The sequence below is a fragment of the Cyrtonyx montezumae genome, unplaced genomic scaffold (genome assembly GCF_038088225.1).
Source record: "Cyrtonyx montezumae isolate F1298 unplaced genomic scaffold, pur_monq_1.0 scaffold_11, whole genome shotgun sequence".
In the NCBI taxonomy this organism is placed as follows: Eukaryota; Metazoa; Chordata; class Aves; order Galliformes; family Odontophoridae; genus Cyrtonyx; species Cyrtonyx montezumae.
The window spans coordinates 11,164,890-11,191,917 of NW_027071837.1; the positions used below are offsets into that span (position 1 = coordinate 11,164,890).

General features: G+C 40.8%; 1 protein-coding gene across 1 annotated transcript; it reads left to right on the plus strand.

Annotated features, from left to right (window-relative positions):
• The first annotated feature begins 9,398 nt into the window (after positions 1 to 9,398).
• MTMR8 (myotubularin related protein 8) lies at positions 9,399 to 26,415 on the plus strand. Its single transcript, XM_065729821.1, has 14 exons — positions 9,399 to 9,422; positions 9,786 to 9,908; positions 10,528 to 10,690; positions 12,861 to 13,018; positions 13,835 to 13,963; positions 14,931 to 15,065; positions 16,909 to 17,041; positions 18,475 to 18,584; positions 19,555 to 19,680; positions 20,408 to 20,457; positions 21,901 to 22,101; positions 22,508 to 22,636; positions 23,512 to 23,638; positions 25,107 to 26,415. The coding sequence occupies exons 1-14, from the start codon at positions 9,399 to 9,401 to the stop codon at positions 25,386 to 25,388; spliced, it is 1,890 nt and encodes a 629-aa protein (XP_065585893.1). The 3' UTR covers positions 25,389 to 26,415.
• The last annotated feature ends 613 nt before the right edge of the window (positions 26,416 to 27,028 follow it).

The window sequence follows — 27,028 nt, forward strand, 5'->3', positions numbered from 1 at the left end:
CATCAATCACATCCTTAGATGTGAATGTAATAAGGCCGCACATGCAACAGAAGGGACACCCTTTGGTCTGCCTGTCTTTGTTTCCTTTAGCTGAGCTGAGCGTGCAGAATGAGCCATGGTGAGTTCATCCCTTGTTACCTAAGCAAGGATCACCTGCTCTCACTGACCCTCAATGAATGTAATACTCTGTGAGATTTTATTTATCTGTTTATTTTACAAAGGTGCTTTTGAGTATAATTCCACTTTAGTACAGTAATAAAGTCATGAGATCTACTGTAATATCAGTCAGAAATAACCTTTCTGGTGGGACAGGGAATGGGAAGGCATGGCAGGGGCAAGTGGAACTGTAGGACTTAAGAACCAGTCTTCAGCTGCTCAGGTGAGACGTGTCAGAGATGAATTATTTTAGTCTCAGCTGGGTGACATTTTCCCAGATGCAGAAGTGTCACTGCATTGAAGGGTTGTTGTGATCAGCACTCTCCTCAGAAGAGAAGGTTCCCAGTGAGTTTGGTCAGGGCTGCACTGCAGGTTTGAGCTTTGAGACTGAAATAAGGGCTGGTGCAATTTGGGGCTGAGTTTGCAGAACAGTGTGAAGGCACTTTGTCTTCTTCTTCTGACACAAAGCACATCCTGAACACATTACTAAAAAATGTTGATGTCATTTCTGACACAAATAGCTGGTGTATAAATCTTTAATTCTGCCAGGTTTTTTGTTTTTTTTTTCCTATTTAGGTGGTTAAACTGAGCTCAAGGCTTTTAGTTTCACTAATTGAAACATATAATTGACAATTTGTCTCACAATGGAAACTCAGAGTGGACCTCAGTGATATGCTTTATTCTCTTTATACTGTCCCTGAAGTCAGAGGAACCTGAAGTAGAAAAGCATCTGTCCATTTCAGAGCTGACGTTGTGATCCTGTTGGGGATGTGTGCATTTCTCTGGAGAGCTGGCATCCCTGCAGGTAACTGAGACAGCTTCAGCAACGATTGGCAGCCTGAACCAACTCCAGCAGGATCAGGAAGCTGATCCTCTGAGCATATCCCTCCTTGGCCATCTTGGAGGACAGAGGGCTCAAGAAAAGAAAACAAAATTGTATTAAATCCAGCTAATTACAAACAAAGACATCTGGTAGAATGTCTTCCCAGCACACCATTGTTTCTTGTGACGTGTTGCCTAGTGCTCTGCTAGTAATCCTAAGTATGATAGATTAAGTTTGATGTGCACAGTGACTGAGAAAAATTGCTGGTTGTCAGAACATCAGCAGCCAGTACGACAGCTGTGTTTATTGACTTCCAAATTGCAGTATAATCTTAGCTATTGGTAAACTTTGCGTTGTCCAACCTGATGCTCCCTGTGAAAACATGGCTAATGGCTTTATGGAAAGGATGGCAGCTCAGCGTACTGATCATGCATATTAAACTGTCAGTGTAGCACATTGATGGATTGCTGTACCATTCTTTCTAAGAACTGATGTTCTTCTTCTTGGTTTTGAAATAACTCTGGTTTGAGGTCTTCAAGGCAAAATCAATCAACAGATAAAATCCACAAATATGCTTATTAGAAAATAATGATGTAATTGGAGAGTATGAGGAGAGTAAGAAATTATTCACGTTAAAGGAAATAGTAGAACCACCAAAGGGAATGTGCTCCATCTGTGACCACGAAGGAGAAGCACAAAGTCGGATGCTCGTTCTTTTTGCACGGAGGAGTGGATGTGAGTGGCTGATGTCTGAAGAGACAATGCTGCCTGCATATTGGTAAGCAATATACCTTAACTATGACAGAACTGGAGATGCAGACATGACTAATTGATTAAATGAGATAAATCCAGGTAACTGGTTACTTTGGTTACTAATTTATTTTATTTCCTTAAGAGGATTTAAATAAATGAAAGCTGCCCGTGGAAATAAAAAATAAATAAATAAACAATAGAGATCACTGCATAAACATTTTTTAGAATAAAGAAAAACTTAAGAGGGGAGAAAGGACTTCAGAATTTCCAGATGTATAGTTCCATCAGGAGAAATGGTAATAGAATTCTAAGTGATGCATACACCATTTCATCTGAGGACTCTCATTGAAAACGGTGACATCTGAAATACATGGATAATCAATATTATCTGTTATCAATTGCTGGAGAAATGGTGGGAAGGTCATTTTTCTCTGCTTTACTGTATCCTTTTATCTTTTCATTTAATACTGGGTCCTAGAACATTAAATAAGTGTTGTAGTCCTAGGCTTGTCTGCCAACGAACAATTGATTTGCTGTGGCCTTCACAGGATCTAGTAAAGGTTCAGCAAGAGTGTGAAAGGAAAGAGGTGAGATTTCTGCTGGAAATAAACTGAAAATAACCTGGTTTGCAGTGTCGGGTCAGTTGTGTTCTGCTGGTCCGCAAAGGCTAGTTAAGTTCTGAACTAGGCCTACTTAGTTTATATACATTACTACTGGATAGCTGCCACTATCTTTTAGAAGGCATGTGGTGTCATTAGCACAATGAAATAGCAGTTGCACAGAATATATGATGTCTAAAAGGAAGAATTCTGTCTGTAATAATATGTAAGTGTCAAGGCTAAATGTTACGGTATGTATCTAGTTAAATTAAAAAAGTATGGACTTATTTTTCTTATTCTCCATATCCTGTTTTCTCAGGTGTGAATCTAACACATTCATCCCACTGCTAACGTAGTGATCACTGATGTGAGCATGTACCTACCTCTGATGTTTTCACCATGGGCAGTTATCAGCACTCCTGCCTGCTCAAAAGATTAGCTCGGTAAGGAAATAGTAAATAGCAGAACACATATATGCTAAAGTTCCCTAAGTGAAACCATCTGGGTATGCATTGTGTTTCCATTCTGATTTTTCATTGGGACTATTTATTATTGAAGAGAAACTGTGAGAAAAGTGAGAAATGGGTATTGTTAATAAGTTTTCTGGGAGAGTAAGTATAAACCAGTTCTTATGACCTGGAATGGTGGTATTATCCAAGAGCCATGAGGTTCTGCTTGTGAGTGGATGATGCAGTAGGCTTTTCAAACTGACCTGGTGTCTTTAGATGAGGATGATAGCATCAGACCAGTAGTGTATAAGTAAATAGGACAGATTCACAGATAACAGTGCTTACCTATATTTGATAACCACTTTTTGTTCTACGGTTTTTAGTAACAATAAAGCCATCTGGCTGCTGTTTTCTTTGCCACATGTTGTTTTATGGGTGGACACAAATGAGGCCTGTGCTCCTTTACACTATGGGCTTTATTTCTACTTGTCAGTAGCTATGAGCACAAAATATTTCCAGACAAATTGCCCTCTGTAATGTTTGCCTTTAGAGTGTCCTTGAAGTACTTCAGTAGACAGCTGCATATCATTTTTCCAGTTGAATGGGATTTGCCAGTTCATGGCCTGAACCAGTGGTTGAGCAGGAGGTAAGAAAGTGTGGCTAACCCAGGGAGCTCAGGTGCAAGCAATGCACCTGAGTGGCCAGGAGGGGTGGACCCTGGACACACCCCTCCTCACCATCATTTAAGGATTAGCAGCCAATGGAGCAGCATATCTCTTGAGATTGCACTCCTCTTGAGCTGTTGCTGGTCATCAGAAGGGGGTGAGCCAATTGTTGTCATTTCCTATTGCTCTGTAGCACTTATATCCCAGTATAATGCACTGCTATTGCTTTCTTTCGCCCCACACCAGTTCATTTTAGATAAATATTCATGCTTTTCTAAATGATAAGCTACCTACACACCAGCTCTAATAGTCAGACAGCACCGGGCAGGACTTTGTCACTGGATGGTGTTATCCATTCTTTACCACTGCTTTTCTTCTACTGCTTTTTGATTTATGCAATCTTGCAAGACCTAAGTTAAAATGATGACTTTGAGAGACTCAGTTCCTGGTAGCAGCCCCAAAATTAAGATTGCTTTCTTTAACAACTAGGCAATGCTGGAGCCAGTGCATCTGCTTGAATGCAGGGGGTGTGCTTAGTGTGTGGGGTGCACAAGAGTAAAATTGGCCAATTTCAATTTCTGACTTCTTTGCCACAGGCAGGTATGTCCTTGCTAGGTCAGGTTGCCCAAAGCCTCATCCAACCTGCCCTTGAACACCTCCTGAGTTAGGGCATCCACAACTTCTCTGGACAGCCTGTGCCAGTGCCTCACCATCCTCAGAGTGAATAATTTATTCTGAATATTGAATATAAATCCACTGTCTGTTATATTCATTTGTCTTCCCATTGTTAAACCACTAAAGAGTTCACCAGACTATATTACCCTTAATATGCATAAGTATAAAGTCATCTTGCTGTCACTCAGTGTGCTTAAGCATTCCACAAACTGTTGATGACAAATAACCTGCAATTGTTCATCTCTGTTCCCTAGGGTGCTTTCTCTGACAATGAGATGACTCAACTCAGTAATGCTGACTGGATGAACACATGATTTCACAATAAAATAATCAGTCACTTTTTAAAAAAAGGGCAAATTTATGCAGCTGCTTGGAAGAAGAAAAGAGCAAAGTACTGCCTAAAATTCCTTTTATTTACAGTGGGGAACAAAGCATGAGTAAGATGATTAGAATTGTAATTAAACAACAGAATCAAAACTATACATAGGCTCAAAATGAGAAAGGTGTTGTCAGGGAAACAATGTAGAACAATTCTGGAGTGCTTTGTCCTCTGTAAGCCCAAGGAACATCCCTCCATAATTTGTCCTCAACAAGAAGATATCTCCAAAAGCCTCTTTGTTTACACTTAGAAGTTGGGCCAGAGGAAAAAATCTAGCTAATTTTTGCCACCTAAAAAGATATTCCATCCATGGCACATACAGGGATGCTGAAGTTTGAGCTTCATTACAAATAGGAGAAAACAATTTTCTAAGTATGACAGGGTTAAACCCCAGAGGAGGTTCTGTCAGTAGCCAAGTAAAGCTCGAGCTTGGCTCCAGTCCTGAATTATATCCGTTTCTATCATTTGCCAAACACCATCTCCGTTCTCCAGATGCTGCCAACATCCTAATATCATACTGCATTTAAGTACCATCCCTACTCTCCTTCCCTGTATCATACAGTTCTTGGCAAGTTTTCAGTAGCTTTTCTAAAGCCACTTCCAAATTCACTTTGATAGGTTTCAGTAGCTTGCTGAGAGGCAGATAATCCACCCTTTGTCACTATGGATTGAGTCCTGTCTTGAAAAAAGAACAACTCCATTCCATTAGAGAAAAACAGTTAGGAATAAATTTGCCACTGCTGGCAAGCTTGACTGGGTCACAGCTTTGTGTACAGGAACAAAGGGTTTAAGGCCCTGAAACAGGTTAGTACTGTGGGGAATATTCTACTCAGCTTCTTTGCTATACGTACTTTAATGCACCAGATCACTTATTTTCTTAGACCACATCAATTACCAGAGGAAAAAGTACCTTTCAGTTACCTATAAAGTACTTGCCCTGCTTTGGTTTTAATTCAACATCCTCTATTTCTACTATGTAAGAGGGCTCGATGCTTTTTTTCCTCCTTACATTTCCAGATGTAGCAAGACAGCCAGCCAAATCCAGACTTTAGCTAGCTCAGTGAAATGGCAAGGGGGAGACAGCCATTCCCAGCCCTCAGTCATTGGCGTGTTCGTGCAGATCTTTACTACAAACAGGAGCCCAAAGTGCAGTGGAAGCTCTGTTAAAAAACGTTCCAGGAAACAACTGTCTTCTCTCTTCCCTACTTGGCAGCAGGGAGAATAGCTCTGTGTTCTTAGGGAAGCTCTGGATCTGTGGGCCTGAGGGGCTTTATTCGCAGTCAGTGATAGACATATTGCAAAACAGTATCTACAGATTTGTTTGAAACTGCAAAAACACATCTGCTTTGGCTTTGCTCAGAGTTCTCTCACGGTCCCATTCCATGAATGTTCATACAGGCAAGTTTTCAGTAACCTGGCTCTTTGCAAAAGTCAGATTTATATTCACTTTGTCAAGTTGATGCAGGAAATACACTTTATATGAACATGTTCTGTTTTCTCCAAGAGGGATGATTCTACTCAGGAAGCAGAACAATGCCATTGAGTGACAAGGCCATTCAAAAACAAGAAGTGCAGCTCAGATTGCAAGGCAGGAAGAACCTCATAACATAATTTCACAGAAATAATGCACATGAGAAAAATCACAATCTGCTCCTAGCTATTCAACAGAAAAGAGAAGAAACTTCACCGTATGATCTATTTGGTATGAAATTATTCAGTTCATCTCCAAGAGCAACAAATCAGATCAAAAATACACGTTCTTCAGTTAGGCTCCTAACTCTGCTGGAAGTGGGCATAAGTGTCAGGCAATTTCATCAAGAGTTATTATGATGACATATTGCTTTCCTTCAATTAAAAACACCTAGCTACATCTGTAGCTACTGTAAGGGAAAAAAAAAACCACCCACTCAGCATTTCCTTACCTCACATCTCAGTAGTGATTTTCCACCCCAGCAAGTTATGCTTTAATTAACTGGAAAAAAAAAATAACCTGAACCTTTCTGACTTGAAGCAGGATGGTGGTGCTCTCCCACTGCCCCATCACAGCATGGGCAGCAGATTATGAATCTAAAGCAGAACAACACAATAGGGATACCTGAGCTGCTACACTTGTTTGCACTGAATTTGACAGAGGAGAGGGATGGTCCCTGTGTGCAGACTGATGGTGCCTGTATTTGCAACTTACTCTGAGGTGTAAAACCTTTTGAAAGGGCTATCAGGGACTAGGCTGGATTTCTGAGTGTTTAGCAGTATAACATCAGAGGCAGAGGCACACGTTGAGCTTAGTCTTGTGGCTCCTTTGGTAGTAACAAGATGAGCTAATTGTGTTTTGGCAAGTGTACCTCTTGATACTCTACCACACCAAAACCATGACTGCACTACAGCACCTGCACCCATGTATTAGGGACTACTGCACTTGACCCACTCAGATGGTACTGTGGAGGTCATTGCTGTCAGGGAATGTCAGCAGCAGAAGCTGTAAGAAACAGCACACATTTTTTCCATGGGGAATTTTCCAGATAGTTGCATGCTCTTAGGTCTCCTTGTGCAGGCTATAATCATCAGAATGATGCTACAGCTCAACACATAAACTACCTCATGGTATCAAAACTCACTTAAAAAATTCCATTGAGGAGCCCATTAGAATAAGGGTAGTTGCAAAGGTTTCAGTGAGGTTTGAAGGTACCCATACCCAGTTCTGCTTTCTTAATCCTCACCATCTTATATTCTCAGAAATAAGCTACTCGTAAGTTCTTTTACCCCAGGAAGATACTTCAAAAACAATTTGCAACAGTCAAAATTCTATAATGCAGGAAAAATCTGTGTTCCCTAAAGCTATGGCTTGTGACAGTTACCTTCTGAGTATCAGTAAAGAGAGAAAAAGGAACACTGAAGGACAGGTTCATGTCTGGAGCCACTCAACTGACCATTAGCATCAGCACCCCATGGATTTATCCCCAGCATGTACGTTATGTTCTCTCTTTTCAAAGTGACAAAATCTAACATCTCGGTAGGACTGTGTGCAGAGTGTCTGGAACGGTTGTTTAATCATATCTGAACCTGTCATCTCATTTTATTTTTGGCACTGTTCTCCTTTTAACACTTGTAAATGAGGCTGCCTTTGTCAACAGTCATGTTCCAGGACCACAGCAGAATGTGTCTCAACTGACTGGTCACCAACCTCAGGAGCTCACTTCTGCTCTGCGCTTTTTCCATAGCTCCAACTATTACTTGAGAAAATCTCCCTGGTAGAAGTCAGTACCTTTTATTCCTGCTCAAAACTGGCCTCTGTGGAATAGTAATCGTTGGGAGTAGGTTGTGATTGTGATAGTAGCTGGCTAAGAAAGTGCATCTATGACTCCATGTTTTCTAATCCTCAGCTGAACACGCTTCTTTCTTCCCTCTTCTGTTACTTTTTGCCTTCTATGTGTGTTCTTGGTTTTTAAAAGAGGAAGATATGCATTGCTATTATATGTGTATGTTGTGCAGCATTGTAGAGTTCCTTTCAAAGATCCTCATCCAGTTTATCATTAATATTGCAAATTACCATAATCTTTCCACAAACCTTCTAAGAAGCTACAGGGAAAAAAAATGATCTGGGAAAAAAAATGATCTGGGAATAATGCACGGCACAGATGTGTAAAGGCCTAACAGAAGAGAGGTGACTAGAAATAAACCACCACCATAACCGTGCAAGCAACTAAAATTGTATTACAGGTGAATTTGATATTTTCCTCCAAACTTTGGTGTGCTTCTCTTTCTCCTGCTCTTATTCCCATTGGGACTCAGAGAAAGATAAATCTGTTGGGACTTCTGTAGGTATCATGGGGAATTTTAATGCAAGCACTGATGCTGCCTTTCCTTGAGTCGTGTCTGAACGAGCTTCCCTAGATTTGTGCTTAGAAAAACAATGAGGACATTGAGAAATAGTGTCCATTTCCAATTTTATAACACGATTTCTTGGACATTTCCACCCATAATTTTTTTCTTACTTTATCGCCTAATAACAACAAATTGTTGCCTAATGCAATAATTACAGCAGTCCTAACACCCAGCTCTTGTACACGGAGCAGTGAGCAATCCTGAGACAGCCGAGTGGAGCAGGCAGGGGCTGTATGCACACCTACACCCTGCTCCTGGCAGGCAGTGCATTGCAGCAGGGCTCCCACTGACACCTGGTGACTGCAGCACCGGTGGGCCTCATCCTGCCTTGAGGTGCAGCAGCACGCCCTTATTTCAGAAGGAACGGCGAGAGAGCACGTTGTGGAAGCACTGAGGGGTGCAGTGCAGGGCTCTCCCCGTATCTGTGCTGTGTCCTTTTTCCTCCTCTGTCCTCAAGGGGTAGCAACACCTCTCTTATGAGGGGTGCAACTAAGACACCTCTGCTTGTCACATCTCTACTGCCTGCTGGCAGCAATTAAACAGCGTGAATTATCAATGGATAATGCAAGTTCTCCTCAATTCCTCAGCAAATTTGGGGTTAGCTTGCGGTGAGCATCAGGGGAAACCTGGTCCCTGCAGAGCATTGTAAATCCTCACTGTGCGAGCTGCAGCAGGTCTGCAGCGAAGGTTAACTGCACTTACAACAGTTGTTCAGGATGGAGCTCGGCTGTCTGCAAGAGGCAGTGTAACGTTCTGAGTGTAAAGCACACAGATAAAACAAGCTGGCTGCTTTGGTTCCACAGTACGTATTAACGCGACACAAATCTGCCACCACCGCGCCCCTCCCCAAAGAGCCCCCAACCACCAAAATTTTGCCCTTGCTCAAAATGGCGACCGCAGCGCTGCCCCGCCCCGCCAGCATCTCGCGAGACTTGCGGAGGGGCGGGAACTGCCCGCTGCAAATGGCGGCGCGGGGGCTCGGTGGTGAGGGTGAGCTGAGGTGCAGGTGGTGTCATCATGGAGTACATCACCACGCCGAAGGTAAGCGGCCCTGTCTCTGTCGGTCTGGCTGTAGGGTTCCGGGGCTGGGGGGACGGGCAATCGGTCCTCGCTGCTGCGCTGAGCGGAGGGGCCTTGCCTTGGCTGTGAACCCGGTAATCCTTTTCACGCTGCTGCTTAGACCTTGGCACTTCGCTTAACTTAACTCTTCTGGCTTCCAGATTATTTTTGCAGCTGTTAGTGTGTGTTGTAAAGCTGGTTTGGTGTTACTGAAGGCACGTGCTTCCTAGGTTTTTTCATTCCCTGGGTTGTGTTTTAGCGGTGATGCGATTGTGGTTCAGCAAGTATTTGGAATTTCTTTGTTCAGAGCTAAATGTGCTTTTGAACCCTTTGCTCTTACTGCAGGTGGAAAACGTGAAACTGCTAGATCGCTATACAAACAGGAAGGCAGCGAGCGGGACCTTATACCTGACAGCTACCCATCTCATCTATGTAGATGCTTCAGCTGAAGTCAGAAAAGAAATATGGGTATGTGTGATGCTTGGAGCCTGTTCAAACACCAGTTTAAAATCATCCCATATCCAGTATGAGCACTTCAGTGAATTCAGAAGTTGTTGTAATCTTTTACAGCATTTTGATACCAAATGTTTAATAGAAACGTAAAATAGGATAGGGAATGCAATGGTTAAGTGACCCAGTAGTTCCAGGAACAAAATGAACTTGTCTAATTGGTGACCTCAAGCTCAATGTACAAAGCCGAACTTGAATTTGCAGGTCTTAGAAGTGTAAAATTAGCACTGAAATTAGCAACCTTTGTCATTTCGTCATTTCTGCTTCAGTATTAATATGTTGCATTTGTGGGTGGAAAAGAAGCGAGAGGAAGGTAATCTTGCTCCTTGTAGAACCAGGTAAACCCAATTACGTATCAGTTTCTAAAAATACTTTGTTATATGTGAGTATTCTTTCAATCTGGCTCATTGTTACATAGCCTTTGGGTGCGCAGTCTTTGTGTTTATTATGTTTGCTTGATAAATATAAGTCAGTCATTTTCCACTGATAGTGTATAGCAAAGTTTTCTGGTCTGCTTGTACAGCTTGTGGACTTGTTAGTGGCATCTGAAAGATTTTGATTATCTCCTGTTTTTTAGATTCTGCATCACCACATTGCAACTGTAGAAAAACTGCCTCTGACCACAGCTGGGTGCCCACTCCTTATTCACTGCAAGAACTTCCACGTGGCTCACTTTGTTATTGGGCAGGAACGTGACTGTCATGAAGTGTATACCTCCTTGCTTAAGCTTTCACAACCAGGTATCTGGGACAGTCTGTTTCTCAAAGTGCAGAAATGCATTAAGCTCAAAGGCTCATCTGAGCACTAGCAAAAGCTTTGCCTCTCACACTACTGGTTTTATTGTATCAGTGCAGGAGAGGAGGGTGTGAAATCAGAACGTGCTCGCACTGTCAGAGGCAGTCTGTGTGGGTTGGTGCAGTAGATTGCTGCCCTGTGCAGCAAGCCATTTGCCTCTGAAGTGAGCACACTTTGTTGCTGGTCGCTGCTGTGATTTAGCTCATGGCTGTGCACAGCTCTGCCCTTGCCAGTTGAGTCAGATATCCATAGAATTTAAGATCCCACAAAGCTGTAAATGCTGTTGTTTCCCAATTGCACATTTAGGTAGGTCTTTAGTGTTTATATTTCTTTAGATGTGAAACCGTGTGCTTCACCCTGGTGCCTTGTTTTGGAGTCAGTCAGCACAACATCCTCAGAAGTCTGTGGTTACTTCAGGCCTCAGTTGTTCAGTTTAAGGATGAATCTTCAGGCTTTTTGTTCTTCTTGCAGGACAACATTCCACATAGTTTCCTACCTGGCTTCCATCTTCAGCAGCTTATGTTTCCTTTAATGAACCAACATTTGGAGCCTTGCATTATTATAAAGATGCTGCTTGGTACTGCATTTTCTAATTTGAGCACTAATTTAAAGGAAGAAAGTTGATAGCAGCAGCCTGCTTCGTGCTGGTGATCATATAGGACTTAATTAGAAGTACTGTAGCAGAAACGTTTTGCTGAGTTTGGCTTTGAGCTGCCTACTGAATTTAGGGCTTATTGTCAGATCTCATCGTTTCCCTTGTGTCTTGAGCTGTAGAGTTGTCTTAGTTATGAAGCTCTAATTTTAGTACTATTTTTGGCAGAATTCTGCTGTTGTGTTTAAGAGGTGTCACTGTTGTTTCAATTTTGAACATGAGACACTTCTGTAGCATCTTGAAGCGTGGGAGTTGTCACTGCAGGAGATCACATCAGTCAGTTTTTGTGTTCTTTGGTGTAACATTTTGTACCTCTTTCTTCTGTTCTGTTTTTGGATTTTTGTACTCATGTGGTTTAAATTTTCTCTGTGCGTTTTTTCTTCACATTATCTATCAGAGCATCTATTTATGGTCTACACACGTATGGCTGACAGTTATGGGTTGCCTGTCTGGTAGCCTGGCTGCATTATCACACACTGGCAGGTGTGCTCTCTGGAGAGCTTGCTGCCTTGGGAGTCAACTGAATGACTTATTGGTTGGGTTTGTATTTCCTGAGGAGAGTAAAGGAAATTGGAAAGGTAGAGATGGAGGGAGGAAGAAATTACCATTTGTCACATGCAGCCTGAAGCTTTTGTTGGGCTGCCAATAATGTTCAGTACATCTGTCATGCTTTCCATGCAGCTCGGAATTCACTGTTGAACAATGAAGATGTGCATGAGCTTTTTAATGAACCCTTTGCAGAAAAGGCTTCTAAATGTTGTTAATATTTCTGCACTAATTCTTACAGTATCAGACTCCGAGAGCATGCATATTGTGGAGAATTGAGAAAGGGTTTTTGTTGGTTTTTTTTTTTACCCAGAAAGTTTTGTAGTTGTAATTCTAACAAAATTCTGTAGCACGTCTCCCTGCCTGTGGGAAAGGAGTACTGGAATTCCTGAGGATCTGAATATGAATTGTTGGCAAAGTGTTACCCAGAGAGAAACCTTGTAAATGTGAAGAACACTGCATTATGGCTGAAATTTGCATGCTTCTTGTTATTCTTTCATCTGTGAGTCCTTTTAGGCTTGATAAAGTTAGGAAAGTTTTTGATTAACTGTTGAGAAATTCCAAATATCCACACTGTTCTCTTACAGTACCCTCTTTTTCCAAGGAGTCAGAACCAGTCCAAGTATTTTGCTTAGATAAGTAAAGTGTACAAAATGATCTTTGATGCAGGAGTAAAAACTGAAATATAGTGAACTGTGAAATACAGCAGTCACACAGCCCTTGGATTTGTGGAAAAAAGCATTTGAGTTTTCTGAGTGTTGTTGGCTGAATAATTTTTTAATCCTTGTTATCAGTTGTTGTACACCTGTAACTCAGTGGCTTGCACAGTGTTCTCCAAAACAAAAGCATTTAGGAAGAAGTCTTGACCTTTCTATATTATAACTATATTACAATGAATCATTTTTTCTTCTTCCCAGTGAAACCTGAAGAACTTTATGCTTTCTCTTACAATCCTAAAATGTCTAAAGATAACCGGGAGATTGGATGGAAACTGATTGATTTGAAAGTAGATTACCAGCGTATGGGAATCCCAAATGACTACTGGGAAATAACAGACCTTAATAAAGACTATGAGGTAATTCTTGTCCACAGTAGCCAGTTGGTGTAATATCTCTTTGTCTGTGTTAATGACATTCAGCAATCCTACTGCCGCATAGGTGTTGCCTCTGGGGAAAAATGAGCTCAGTTGGTTTTAATTGAAGCAGCACCTTCTTAATGTGAGTTGTGGATAATGATGCTAAGGAGGAACAGAGCTGCAGAGTCACCTTGGTTTGCTTTGATTCCTCTGGCAAAATATCAGTGGCTTATTTTTCCAGAGAAATGTCAAACCATCTGCTACAAAAACTTGAAGTGCCTTTGAGTTCTTTAGGTATTTCTAATCTCTGTTCTTCCAGTGTGGTGAGATATTTAGAGGAGAAATATATGGGAACAGTGTGGCTTGAGGAGCAAAGCAGAGTGAAAAGGGAGTAGAGTAAGGAAGGAAAAAACAGTAACTGAAAATGCTTTCTTTTTCTTGCTTGTTTAGATTTCATGCTGAGGAAAGGCTTAGTCATTTTGGTTCTAACTAGGTTCTGCTATTTCTCTCTTTCCCTCTCTTTAAGTTCAGGTTAGGCCTAAACAACGTTAAAAGGAAACATTATTGAACAAGCTTCCTCAAACTCTAGCTTTGTACAATTTCCCTTTCTGATATTTTTACCCATTCCTGTGTGTTGTTTATTCCTGAATGCATTTTAATGACTTAGTGCTTCAGATACGGTTTGCTTTGATATGCTGTGGTGAACAATGCGTTGCACTGCTTATAAATGTGAGATCATGTACTAAAAACAAATTTGTCCCGTAACTTGAATTGATAATCAGTAATATCTGAATTTCTTCTTTCTTTTCACTTCAGATTTGCAGCACATATCCTCCAGAAATCGTGGTGCCTAGAGCTGCTAGTAAGGCAACAGTGATTGGAAGCTCAAGGTTCAGGAGCAGAGGGCGGATTCCAGTGCTTTCTTATTTATATAAAGAAAACAACGTTAGTAGCTCAATTGTCTGCTGTCTTGGGTGGGGTGGGGGTGGAGGGCAAGGATCTGCCTGCTTGTACCAGTCCCCTTCCAGTGAAAGGGAAGGGTGAGGTAATTATCCAAGTGCTTAAACTTGTTTAGCTGCTCTTAAGAGCTCTAGATTTGGTTTGAGTCACATAAGCTAGATACCAGAGACACATCCAGTGCTGTGTAAAAAGCACAAGCCCTTCAAGTTTCCTGTCTGGAGATTTCTTATCAGCTTTCAGGAATGTCTTTTGTGCTTTTTTTTTCTTTTTTTGGTGTGTGGTTGTTTTTATGTACTGTGTAGCTATATTGAATAATGTTTAACAAGATGCATGTTTAACAAGATATGTGTTAACTCAGCTAATTTTTCTTACTCAGGAAGAGGAAGAACTACCCTGAAATAACTCCTCTTAACTCAGAATAAGTGAAGGTTTCAGCTCTGTTGTGTTGTTTGTTTTTTTTTTTCCTTCACTGAAGACCACAATGTAAATTTTTAACTTTGCTGTTTCAGCAGTGTTATGGATGCAGATGTTAGGAAAGTGCTGTCATGGTCAAGTTGTTGTTTTCCTGAGGAAGCATGCCTTGACCTGAGTGCCTGTTGAGTTGTGCTGGCAACAGCTGAACTGTTCCTGCAGTGTACCAGCACAGTTCTTTATAGAATGGTAACAACTGCTGAACCAAACTGAAAGCTACTGATATTTGGGATAATGCATGTTAATCAGAGCATAGTGGATTTGAGAGCATAGCAGTAATGGGCTCCTTGGTCTGTTTCTTAAGATTCTCAGAATTGTAGTTTTGCAAAATACTCCAGTGGCTCTTCTGTGTGTCCATCTAAGAAGCTGTTTTTCAGAGAAACCAAATACAGGGGATATAAACCAACAATATGATACTCTTTCCTGCTTTCAGATTGTTTCTGCTGCATTGCCCTAAAGTATGAGCTGTTGTGTATTGCAGGCTGCCATATGTCGTTGTAGCCAGCCCCTCTCTGGGTTCAGTGCTCGCTGTCTGGAGGATGAACAAATGTTGCAGGCAATCAGAGAGGCCAACCCTGGGAGTCCCTTCATGTATGTTGTAGACACAAGGCCAAAGGTATCTTCATGTGGTTTGTGGTTACTTCTGAAACTTGCATCTGTGCTAGCAAGGATGTTTCCTACTAGTTTTCACAACTCTGCTAGTGCTTTCTCATGTAGCATTAAGTTAAATTGTGTCAGTCTGGAGCGCTGAGTTCAGAATCGGGCTCCTAATTCTGTCTCTTAATGTGGTGAATGCTTGCAAATAGCAAAACTTAAATATTAAGTGGTGTTTTGAGTCCTTGTGTGAGGGTGACCTGAAGTGACCAGCGGTCTCGAAGCTGGCTGAGGCAGCGAGCCGTTCTCAAGCTGTGCCCTTAGTACATTGGGTTGGAGAGAAGCTGTCAGAATCACTTGCACAAGACTGAAGTGCTTTTGCCTGCCTGCTTGGGCAGAAGTGGGTCTGCGTGGAATCTGATAACAATTAAGGGGATTTTTGCCTTTGTGGAAAAAAAAAACCTAACACTAATGATCTCTGTGCAGCTTAGAATTTAATACAACCTGCTGTTTGGTTGGTAGCCACTCTCTGGAGCTAGAACTTTGATGTGGTTTTTGTGTAAGAGCTTCTTGAAGAAACATAAGCAAAATACTATCTGTAATGATCCTGCTTTTGAAGAAACGAATTTAGAAACTAAATCAAATGATCACCTTGTAATCAAACTGATTAGAAATGTCTATATAAGCAAATTCGGACATAAGGATTTGCATAGCATGTGATAATTTAAATATAAAGATCTAACAATGCTCTAATTTTTACTCTAGTGAGAACCTACTGTGTGTTCAGATTTTAGAGTTACTGTAGAAAAACTACAAATAAACTGTTGTGAGGGCCTGGAGGAAAAGCCCTCTGGGGAAAGTAGGGAATGTTTCACCTGTTATTTCAAGATGGATTTTGTCTTTTTGTAGTACGATGTTCTATTAGAGATCTCCATTTAATTACAGAACAGTCTGTCTGTAGCAATCATTGCATGTGTTTTTGGTATGCACTGCTTCTAGTATCAGAGATGTTCCACAGACACCTATCCTTGATGGTAGTTCTGATGTATTTGGTGAAAAGGAACATTTGTGATTAGTGTCACTTCTGAAGCAATGTGTCATGCCCTGGGTGGATAGAACTGAAGCACCAGAAATACTCAGTTACTATAACAATGTTCAGATAGCACTATATCTGTTTTTTTCCTTCTCTCCTTTCTGTGTTAGCAAATCATTATGTGGGAGGTTGAGGTACTCTTTTTCTGGTCACCACTGAAGTCTGTTAGGGTAGTTCTTGGACCATTTGGGGTGATTATTAAAACAACTGGCAGCTTTTCAACTTCGTTTCAGTGGTTCCAGTCAATTTCTGTATTCTTTCTGCTCAATTGTGATGTTTCTGTGTTTCCCTCAGGTGGCTTTATTTCATCTGTGCATGTATGTCTGTGAAAAGCTTTGGATTTCTCTAACTATTTCTGTACTACCATGTATGTATGTTATTCATAAAGTGGCATTTCTACTTTTCCTTGGTTTATTCCTGTCCAAATCTTTATGTGGTTTCACAGTAAGGACAGACTGTCTCTTTACCTTCCTTGGTGGCAGAGTCTCCTGCTACTGGGTCAAGCTTTGATTCTGCCTGGCCTGAGAAGTGCTAGCCAAGGTCTTACTGAATCTCTGTGTATGACTAATGGATTGGAGATGCTGACATACATTTAGTAAAATGTCTGAAAGTAATGTATGGGGAAGTGGGGAAGGACACCTGAGTAGCAACTTTTGTTGAGTATGTATTCTGGGAAATTAAAACAAACAAAAAAAGTCTTGGGAAGCAAACTCAGTTATTTTGTGTATTCTTATTGTTTTCTCTCCCTTCCATCTTCCTTTGAATTTGACAGTTAAATGCCATGGCCAACCGAGCTGCTGGGAAGGGCTATGAGAATGAAGATAATTATGATAACATTTGTTTTAAATTTATTGGCATTGAGAACATCCATGTGATGCGGAACAGCTTGCAGAAACTCCTGGAAGGTAAGCATTGTGCATGCAGGTGGCCTCCCTATCACCTCTACGTAATTGGTATGTTGTGTGTCTACAAGTAGATGTGGATTTGGGAGTTGTGGTGGAAGTAAATCAGCAAAGTCAGTACACTGCTTTGTCTGCTTTATTGAAGTGGCTGAGGATAACCAGTGTTAAAATGTATTCCTGCTAGCCTTTTCATTCACTGCTGTGCTTAGTTTTATAGGGAATCAAACATGGCAGTAACGTTAGCTTAATTTTATTAGCTAGTTAAAATGTGAATTTTTTAAATGTTCCAAATCGAAAGACTAGAAAAATTTACTGTACTGTTCAGATGGTTTTATTTCAGTAGCTTAATGTAACCATGAAACTGTCACTGGCTGTTGAGGAGATACTTTTCTGTTTGTGCTATTTTTATACTGTATGTCTGATTGAAAATAAAATTATTGTATGATTTTCCAGAGACTTAAAGATAAGAGCTATCTGTGAGATTGATTTACTGAACTCATTTTGCTTTTACTATATGAATGCTCAGGTTAGAGGGTACTCCTTGAGACTGTGATCTTATACCCTCCTTCACACTTTTCCCCTTAAGTACTTCCCTGAATCACTGGCAGCAGAGAGTGAACGACACCTGTGTTTGCGTTGGTGTAACTCTGGAGAAATTACACAGAAGGTGATAAGAGTACATTGGATCAAACATACTCTGCTAGTTTGTTTCTAGTACTGTTAACTTCCTTGTGCTGACAAAGATAGAAAACATCAAAATAGGTGCTGTAAATCATTCTCTTTGGTCCATGTGTTTAGTTTTAGTTATAATACAAATGCTGTCATTCAAAATACAAGTTGAATGTTGTAGTTGTCAGCATAATGGTCATCTTGACTCAAGTAGCTCAATAATTGATGCTGCCAATTGCCTGGCCAAGTAGCTGTGCAGGATCTGTAGTGACCTTGGAGAAAAATGAGGCTATTCACACAGTGATGAGATTGGCCTTAACACAAGTGTAGGTCCTCAATTGCTTATAGCTGGCAGATTTATTCTGTGCTGGTGGAAGATGTTACCTTCGTGTTCCTAGCCAGCAAACTTTTAACAGTGATGAAAACCTCTCTCACTGATACTTAGGGACTGCTGATCTGCATTACTGTATTTTCTGTGCTGGTTTTCAGCATACACATAAAATCTGAGATGCCTTGAAGGTTATGTTATGAGTTAGAACTCTCCTTTCTTTGAGCCTTTGATAGTGACAGTGTGCTAGGGATTGTTAGGTGTCTGTGCACTCCTGGCCTGTGTGTTTAGGTATGCAACCAATAGTTTCTGTTTTCTTTAGGCAGACACTTAGTCAGAAAGCATTAGCTCTTAGAATCTATCAAACTCTGCTGTGATGAGGAGAGAAAAGAATGTTGTTAATAAGAGTCTCAGCTAATTGTTTTGTTTGTGTTCTTAGTGTGTGAAACGAAGTCTCCATCAATGAGTGATTTCCTTACTGGGCTGGAGAACTCGGGTTGGTTACGGCACATAAAGGCTGTAATGGACGCAAGTGTTTTTCTTGCCAAGGTAAATCTTCATGCTGTGCTTCAGGTGAAAAACCTGGAGTAGGAGCATGTCAGGTCTGTTGCCCAGCTCATTCTGTCCTAGATTCCTCATGGGACTAGAGGAAATAGCGCTGGGATTGAAATGTGACCACTTGTTATAACACAGTCAGTAGTACTATCTGGACTTTGCTACAACTCACTTGAAATGAGTGGAGTGGATATGTGAATGTGGATAATGTGTGGATAAATTATGTTTACAAATGGCTCTGTAGCCTTGAACACATTTAGTAGTGCAAGCAACTTAGAACCATTAATGCAGCACGTTCACAAATTGTTGGTCTGTTGTGCTTTAAATGAGGGGTTGTGTAAGCCATCCTGCTTTCTGCTGAAGTGGAGGAATCACAAATTTGTGTTTTTCAATTCAGTCCTCATTTCTGCAGATTTTTTTAAAGAGCGTGACTTTGCAGGTCAGGCAAGAGAAAAAGGTCTGCAGAGCACATTGCTCTTCAGAAGTAGTAAAGGGAGTACAGACAACAAATGGCAAGAGTAGTGACTTCTGTAAATGCTGTTTTTTCTCTTAAAACTTTTCAGTATAGTGAGCAAAAAGCTATTTTCTTTTCTGCCAGCAATACAAAAATGGAAAGAAGGTGATCTTGAAGCTTCTAGTTATTCTTTACTCAACTACCAAATTTTCCCTTAGAGGAAAGGACTGGAAAATTCATGGCATTTTAGAAGATGAAGTGTTTTGAGATCAGAGGATCTTTGTTTCTTGACAATCTCTGTTGCTGACAAGGCATGCTACAGCATTTTATTCTAGGGGGGCTGATGGCTTTGTGCCCAGAAATGGTGTTTTTCTATGGTTCAGATTAGAAATGACAAATTTTTCCCTTGGGTTTTAGAACAATCTGGTAAACGCAGATGAAGGGATAGCATTTAATTACAGGAACCAAACTTGAAAGCTGCTAAACTGTTCTATCTGCTCTCCTTCACAGGCTGTGAAAGATGAAAAGGCCAGCGTGTTAGTCCACTGCTCTGATGGGTGGGACCGCACGGCGCAGGTCTGCTCTCTGGCTGGCCTCCTCTTAGATCCGTTTTATAGGACCTTTAAAGGCTTCATGGTAAGAGCACGGATGTTGGAATTTCAAAAATAAAAAATACTCCTTGGATTTGAAATGTAAACAAGGCCTAATGAAATGTTTCAGGCCATTTCCTGGAACAAACATTAGGTGACCTGAATAAATACGGCTTTGATTCTATCAGCAAGCTTTAATTGCTCTGAACACTATAGGCACAGAACAGTGGCAGTTGATTTACAATTCCCAAGTCTTTGTTTCCTTGGATGTCCATGAGAGCCTTTAGTGAGACATTTCAGCAAGATAGGAGTGAGTAAAGGATGCAACTCTAGCAGCAATCCACAGAAAAAGTGGTGAAGGAGTTTGTCATTTAAGACTGTTACAGTGAGGATCTCTGAGAACTGTCTAGAAAGCAAAAAGTTTGGAGAAAGTCAGTGTAACTTAGTTTTGAAGGAAACCTCTTGTGAGTTTCTGCCTTCCTTTAAGTCTCTGACTGATATCAGGAATTGATGTTTGTGCGATGTGACAAGACACATAGTAATGGATTGCTAACATTGGATAGATTACGTAGTAGTGGATAACTAATGTGTAAATTGCTGTTAGTATTTTCATTAACTTCTGTGGATATGCTTGAAATAGTGCTGTCAGCAGGTAGCACTGGTTTTGAGCTTTGTGGAGTTAACATCAAAGGCCTCATCTTGCTTTTTTTAAATAATACTTTTTATTTCCCCTTTCCCCCTACCCCCCCCCAACATCTGCCTCGAAAATGAAGATTCTTATAGAAAAGGAGTGGATTGCAATGGGCCACAAGTTTTCACACAGGTGAGAGCATGCTACCTTGGGTGTGGTGGCTGGGGTGAAGGTGAGATGGTGAAGCTTCATCAGTGTTCTCAGGCTTGTGTGCTCCTAAAAATATAACTGGAAAGATTTGGATTCTGCTGGAGCTGGTGACCTGCAGCTGGTATCTGCTGGGGTTACTTCACCAGTCCTGTTTGAGAGTGGTCTTTTTTCATTACTTTGAAATAGAAGGTCTTGAATAAGCTGTTTGAGTTTTGAGTACTTTCCTACTGGTAAAATAGTATCCATATTATATGGGAAATGCTAATGTTCTGGCAAGATGTTTTTTGGAAGAAAACATCAGCTAGTGGGTTTTTTTGAACATTCTTCATATTTAGAATTTCATCCCATTATAAAAATCAATTGTGACTTGCATTTTCTAGACAGATTGTGTTGTCATTACTGTAACTGTTAGCTCCTTCTAGAAGGAATATTGCCTTGGGGTACTTATTGTTCCATTTGCCATATAAAGATCAGAAATGGAGGTGGTCTTAATGAATGCTGGGAATGGTCTGTTCAGTGATACTAACTTAAGAGTGGAGACTTTGTTTTCAAGGTGAAACTGAATCCTCCATTTAATAATAGTAAAACAAATCTGTTTCCTTATTAGGGAAAAATCAGTAATGTGTGCACCCTTAATACTACTTTAGTAGAAGTGATTTTGAGATCAGCAGCTATCCAGACCTTGTTTATTTCCCTGGATTTCCAGATTATATCCCCAAGATCTTCCTGTTAAGAAAGAACGGTCAATATAGTACAATAGGAGGTTGGTTACTTTCCAAAAGCACTGTATTTTTTTTCTTTCCTAGTTGTATTTTTCTTCTCTGATAGTTTACAGTAGTTTATAAAAATGCTGGCCCCATGATGAGTAGTTCTGGAGTACAGTTATTTTCTTGGTGAGCTGGGGTTCAACCAACCCCTGTATTTCTGTAGTCCAGAGGGTACTGTGCAGTCTAGAGTGTGTGTCTGTGGTATCCTATTAGTGGGTTAGCACTCAAGCACGGTGGGCAGGCTGCTTAGTGACAATACCTTTTGATATCAGTCTATTCCTCTGCTGCTGTGGACTCTCCAGACTTTGTATTCTGTGTTGATGGGAGGACTAGGGAGTTGCTAGGATTGTATTAATCCCTGGATGAAGAACGTGAGGTTTAAAAGCTCTGTGAGATTTTGCTGTTGATCAGAACTCTTTTGTATGTGCAAAGGCTTAGCTGTAAGAGCTTAATCCCATGGTGTGGGGGGGGGCACACCTTAATGGGCAGTTGTAGGATAAACCATGTGGTATTTTTGGCTGAGCATAACAATTTCTTGTTCTTCACTACTAGAATAATTCTCAGTTGTTTAGTGGCTAAGGTGGCCCCACCAGTAAGATATTGTATTTTTTTTGTGAGTGACACGGGCTTTAACCCTGTTTTGTTTGTATCTGTCTAGATGTGGCCATCTGGATGGTGACCCGAAGGAAGTATCCCCTGTCTTCACTCAGTTCATTGAATGTGTCTGGCAGCTCATGCAGCAGTTCCCTTGTACATTTGAGTTTAATGAACATTTCCTTCTGGAAATCCATGATCATGTCTATTCCTGCCAATTTGGAAACTTCCTTGGGACCTGCCATAAGGAGCGTGAAGATCTGAAGTGAGTTGGCATTTTTTTGGAGCCAGCAGTCTAAAAGTCACTTCAAATGTCAGAAAAAGGGCAGGTTGTGTGCTTGTTTTTATTGTAATCGTAAATCTGTAAAGGGTAATGTCTCCACAGATAACTTCTTCAGTGTGAAAAAGTATTGTGGATGGATTCTCTCCCATAGTCAGGTGTTTTATTCTGAGATACAATCATAACTTACAGATACAGCTTTAGGGCTGGATATTGTCCATTTTAAATGATTATATGCTTCTCAGTGATGTATTTTGTGTTTATGGCAATCAGTTACTATGTAAAAGTAGCTCTTAAATCCCTCAGTTTAATTCTCCTCAAATAGTCAACGTTATTAATTTACTTAACTTGATCTAATAACTGAAAAAAATATCTTATTTGTAATTGACAGAATCTTTGAGAAGACCCATTCTCTGTGGCCTTTCCTCTTACAGAAGAAGCAGGAATTGAGAAATCCTTTGTACAAAGGATTTACAGCTTACAAAGAGCTTCAACCCAACACGCTACCTTTTAGTTTTCAGTAAGTTGCTTATTTAAGAAGGGAAGAACAGGAGCATTTGTTTCAGTGTAACATAGACTGGTAATTCAAGTTTACTAAAACACTTTTTTCACTGGTTAGTGACTTCCTTCTTTCCACTCCATTGCTCATCCATAAACTGGGAGTGTCAGTATATAGGTAATTTTTCTGATTAAATACGGGTACGGTAACTTAATTTTTTTTTCTTTGGTGTTAATGAGGAGTGTGAGGAAAGGAAAAAAGATGAATTTCAGATCTGTAGATTAATCTATGTACCCATTCGTATTTCTGACTTCTTGCTCTGACAAGATTACTCGAGGGGGTGAACAGTTGTTAAAGTTTCTCCTTTCCTCCTTTCTAATATATGTTAAGGAAGTCATTTGAATATGAATTTCAGAGTCCATCATGCCCAGACTTATGCAATGAGGATGGCTTTCAGAAGAAGGGATTTCTTGTTGCAGTGTGTATTTGCCCCCCTGGGTCTCACAGATGGAGTGGGTAGTTTTGCTTTGTTTCTGGCTGACTTCTGAGAGAGGGGTGCAGATATGGGAGGCAGAGGATTTTCACTGAAGTAGGGAATTGTGAACTTCCCAGCCCTTGAGTTGAGTCTGCTGCAGAACAAAGTGTATTTTTCTTATTTCAATGCCTACTACCAGCTTTTTTGTGTCATAACAAAGAAGTACTCCTCAAAAGTTTTTCTTGAACTTTGTTAAATTTTTCTATTGATGTTGAAGATTGGAATCAAATATGGCTTTTGTTTAGAATAATTACTGATCTGTTTGTTGATGCACTTAAGCCCCATCTTTGTTGTTGTTATGACCAGGAGTGTAAAACTAGCTGCCTACTGCCTAATTCTCCTTTATTGCCATGTTCTTAAGGTTTTGGTGTGGGATGTACAATCGCTTTGACAAAGGAATGCATCCAAAACAGTGTGTATTGGATCACCTACTGAGCTGTGTGAACCAGAAGATAAAACTAGAGGACAATGCATCTGAATTAGAAAATGTGAGTCCTGAATGTCAATATTACTTCATCATACGATGGTTTTGGCAAATAAAATTTGGGATTAAATATTGACACTAAAAAATTGCTTCAACATGCTGTGCAGAGCAGGACAAAATGAGAGGTTAAATTACAGTACTGTAATAAATAGCTTCTTTGACCCAGAACCTTCCCATCTACAGAAGTTGTTTGGTGAAGTGATGGTGCAGGCTCCATGATGCTCTGTTTCATGGAATCATAGAATGACACGGGTTAGAAAGGACCTCAAGGATCAGCAAGTTACAGCCCTAGTGCTGCAGGAAGGATTGCCAGCTGGCTGCCTAGGGCCATATCCAGCTTGGCCTTAAATACCTCCAGGGACGGGGCTTCCACAGCCTCTCTGGGCAGCCTGTTCCAGCACCTCACTGCTCTCAGTAAAAAAGTTACTCTGATATGTAATCTAAATCTCCCTTCCTTTAGTTTGAAAACCTTCCTCTTTGTCCTGTCATTTCCTACCCATTTAAGAAGTTGATTTCCCTCATGTTTATAAATGCCCTTTAAAAATATTGGAAGGCCACTATGAGGTCTCCCCTCTGCCATTTCTTTTCCAAGCCGAACAAACCCAGCTCCCTCAGCCTGTCTTCGTAGGAGAAGTGCTCCAGCCCTTGAATCACTGTGGCTCTCTAGATCCTCTCCAGAAGCTCCACAACTTTCCTGTGTTGAGGGCCCCAGACCAGGCTGCAGTACTCCAGCTGGGGTTCACAAGGGCAGAGTAGAGGGGGACAGTCACCTCCCTCACCCTACTGCCACCCCTCCTCTGATGGAACCCAGGATACTGTTGGCCTTCTGGGCTACGAGTGCACACTGCTGGCTCCTGTTAGGGGTCCTGGCTGATGAGAAACTTGAGACCTTCTCAGCAGGGCTACTCTGAAGGAGTTCTTTAATTCTCTAATTAAATTCTCTAAACAAAACAGGTATTAACAATAAATCTGGGTTTCGATTTGATTTGCAGCAACCTTCAGGGAGTTTCTAGGGAGAAAAAGAGTGGTTTTTATTTCCCCACCACCGCCCATGAAAGTACAAACTTATTTACAGCTTGCCATCCCAGTTTTCTTTTGTCTTCTCATTTACAAGACACTGAAAAAACTGATTTCAGCCAGTTACTAAAATAGTGGAATTAAAATGAAAGTTGGCTTTTAGGTGATGGCTGTAATGTAACTGGGTCATGTATGCTTCTGGAAGTGGCATCTCGGAGCTGAAGTGCTCTGTTAATGCAGGGGGAGCTTGCACATTTACCACTTCTGTGGTAGTGTTGGAGGACACACATTGTGTCCAGAGTAACCAACCTCTCTCCTTTAAACCGCAGTAACAAAGGAAACAGTAACACTGCACAGAAGCTTGGTCAGCTCTGGTCAGATTCCCTTGAGATCTATCCTTATATGAAGATAAAGATAACCCTCTTGGCATTTTTTTTGTCTTTCTATTGTTGTAGAAACTTCCTTTCCTTGATGGGCCATTGCCCAGTGAAGCTTGCTTCTCATCTAAAGTAGAACGTGCTGTTTCAAAAACACCGATGCTGAACACTCCCCAGGATTATGAAGGAGAGCCACCTCCAGTGTTGACCAATGGTATCTCGGTTGGGGATGTAAATGTCACATCAGATGTGGACCAGAAAAACAAAGAGAACCTGGCTAATCACCGGGACCTCCATCTTAATGACAGTGCTGATGTTTTAAACTCTGAAGCTAAGGATGGAAAGCCTCAGCACCATTGATCAGCTTTGAGAATTGTGTTCGATGAAGCAGGTGCTTGTGGTGAGGCATAAAGGATCTGTGACCCTGCCCAGGTGGAGGCCACCCAGCCAGTTCCTGCTAAGTGTTACTGTGTCTGTTTGCAGGGAGCTGCGCTCTGTAGCGAGCACAGTCCATGTTTGGTTTGGTTTGCGTCATTTTGGGGCTAAAATGATGAAGATGCATACAGAGCTGCTGAGAAGGCTATCCTGAGTTGCAGTATAACCTTTATTTTAAGTGGAGGTATGATGTTTGTTTTAAGGCCTGGAACTGTCTAGCAGTACTGCTATTTTAAACTAAAGGACATCAAGGCCAATGAACATGAAGTTTAGGAATTGATGCAGTATTCATGATGGGAGTGGAGATGCAGTGCATTTATTCTCAGTGGTGGTGCAGAGTTGTAGATGTCCTTTCAGTTTATCTAAAAGTGGAAAAAAAAATCTCAGCTGTGAATGAACCTCTGCATGGACCCTCACCTTATAGCAGAACTGATTCATTTTTGTTTTCTATGCACATTTTGTTAAGCAAAAAACTGTGCCTTTTTATGGAGACCATTTTTATATATAGCTGTGCAATGTAGTAATATCATGTTAGTGTAGAGTGTAGTATTTGGTTGTCTTTTTAGCAGTATTTTAAAACAAATTTTTGTATCTGCTGCCACTTTCCCCAGGATCTATGCTGGTCCTGAGTTTAGCAGCTTCTTTCTAAGCTGACCTTTGAAAGAGTAAGCTTTTATGGACTTCATTTACTTATCTGTGAGAGTGTAGCAAGCCACAGAGCCTGTAGCACGTGAGTTTTTGACAGGAGAATTTGAAATAAGGTAGGAGAAACAGTCAAATTCATATGTAATCTTCCTTTTCTCTTAATTGATGTTGTTTAAACTGAAGCAAGAGAGTAACTCCTTGGCCTGATGAGCTTTCTTCAGATCCTTCAGTAGGGCAATTACAGATAAGGTATATTCTGTTGTAGAAATGAGACATAAAATGATTAATTGTATCACCCATTGAGTGATTATAGCGAATGTTAAAATTATGTGATACCCTAGGTGTCAGTTATCTGCCTCTTCATTCCCCCAGGTCTTGACCATTGAACTTCATAACTTTGTGGAGATGGTGACAAAACATACATTTATCAATTGGGATGTAACCCACTGTTGGAACAAGAAGTGAACATCTTGACTCATTATTGTGGCTCCATCTTGGACTCATTTAGTGCTTGTGCTACTTGGTTCCTTTAATCTGCAGAGATCTAAGCTGGAGATGCTGTTTGAAGTCAAGGTTTAAAGGAGAAATGTATATCATTTATTCAATTCCAGTTCATCTCCCTAGGGAAATGAATGGCCTGAAAAAGCTGTTCCACAATACTTATTCTGGACAGATTTGGTCTATGGATGCGTTTAAATTGAACAAAGATTCCTCTTTTGGTGCAGCTTAATTCAGTATCTTTTTTTTTTTTTTTTTTTACTGTCCTTTGGACCATGTTGTTTAAGTGAGATGTTGCCATCAGGTGTTTGAATGAGATTCTCTTTGATAAAAATATTTTGGTTCAAAATTAACCCTCTCAGCCTACCATAAAAAGTAGAAACATTCCATTACTCCATTACAGCACTGTCAGAGCCATTGTT

What these genes read in the sequence shown, in the direction of transcription:
- MTMR8 (XM_065729821.1), top strand. Translation starts at nt 9,399, where the DNA reads ATGGAGTACATCACCACGCCGAAG. An exon ending in AAGTCAGAAAAGAAATATGG is followed by an intron (nt 9,909 to 10,527) that starts GTATGTGTGATG and finishes CCTGTTTTTTAG; the next exon opens with ATTCTGCATCACCACATTGC. An exon ending in ACGCTACCTTTTAGTTTTCA is followed by an intron (nt 22,637 to 23,511) that starts GTAAGTTGCTTA and finishes CATGTTCTTAAG; the next exon opens with GTTTTGGTGTGGGATGTACA.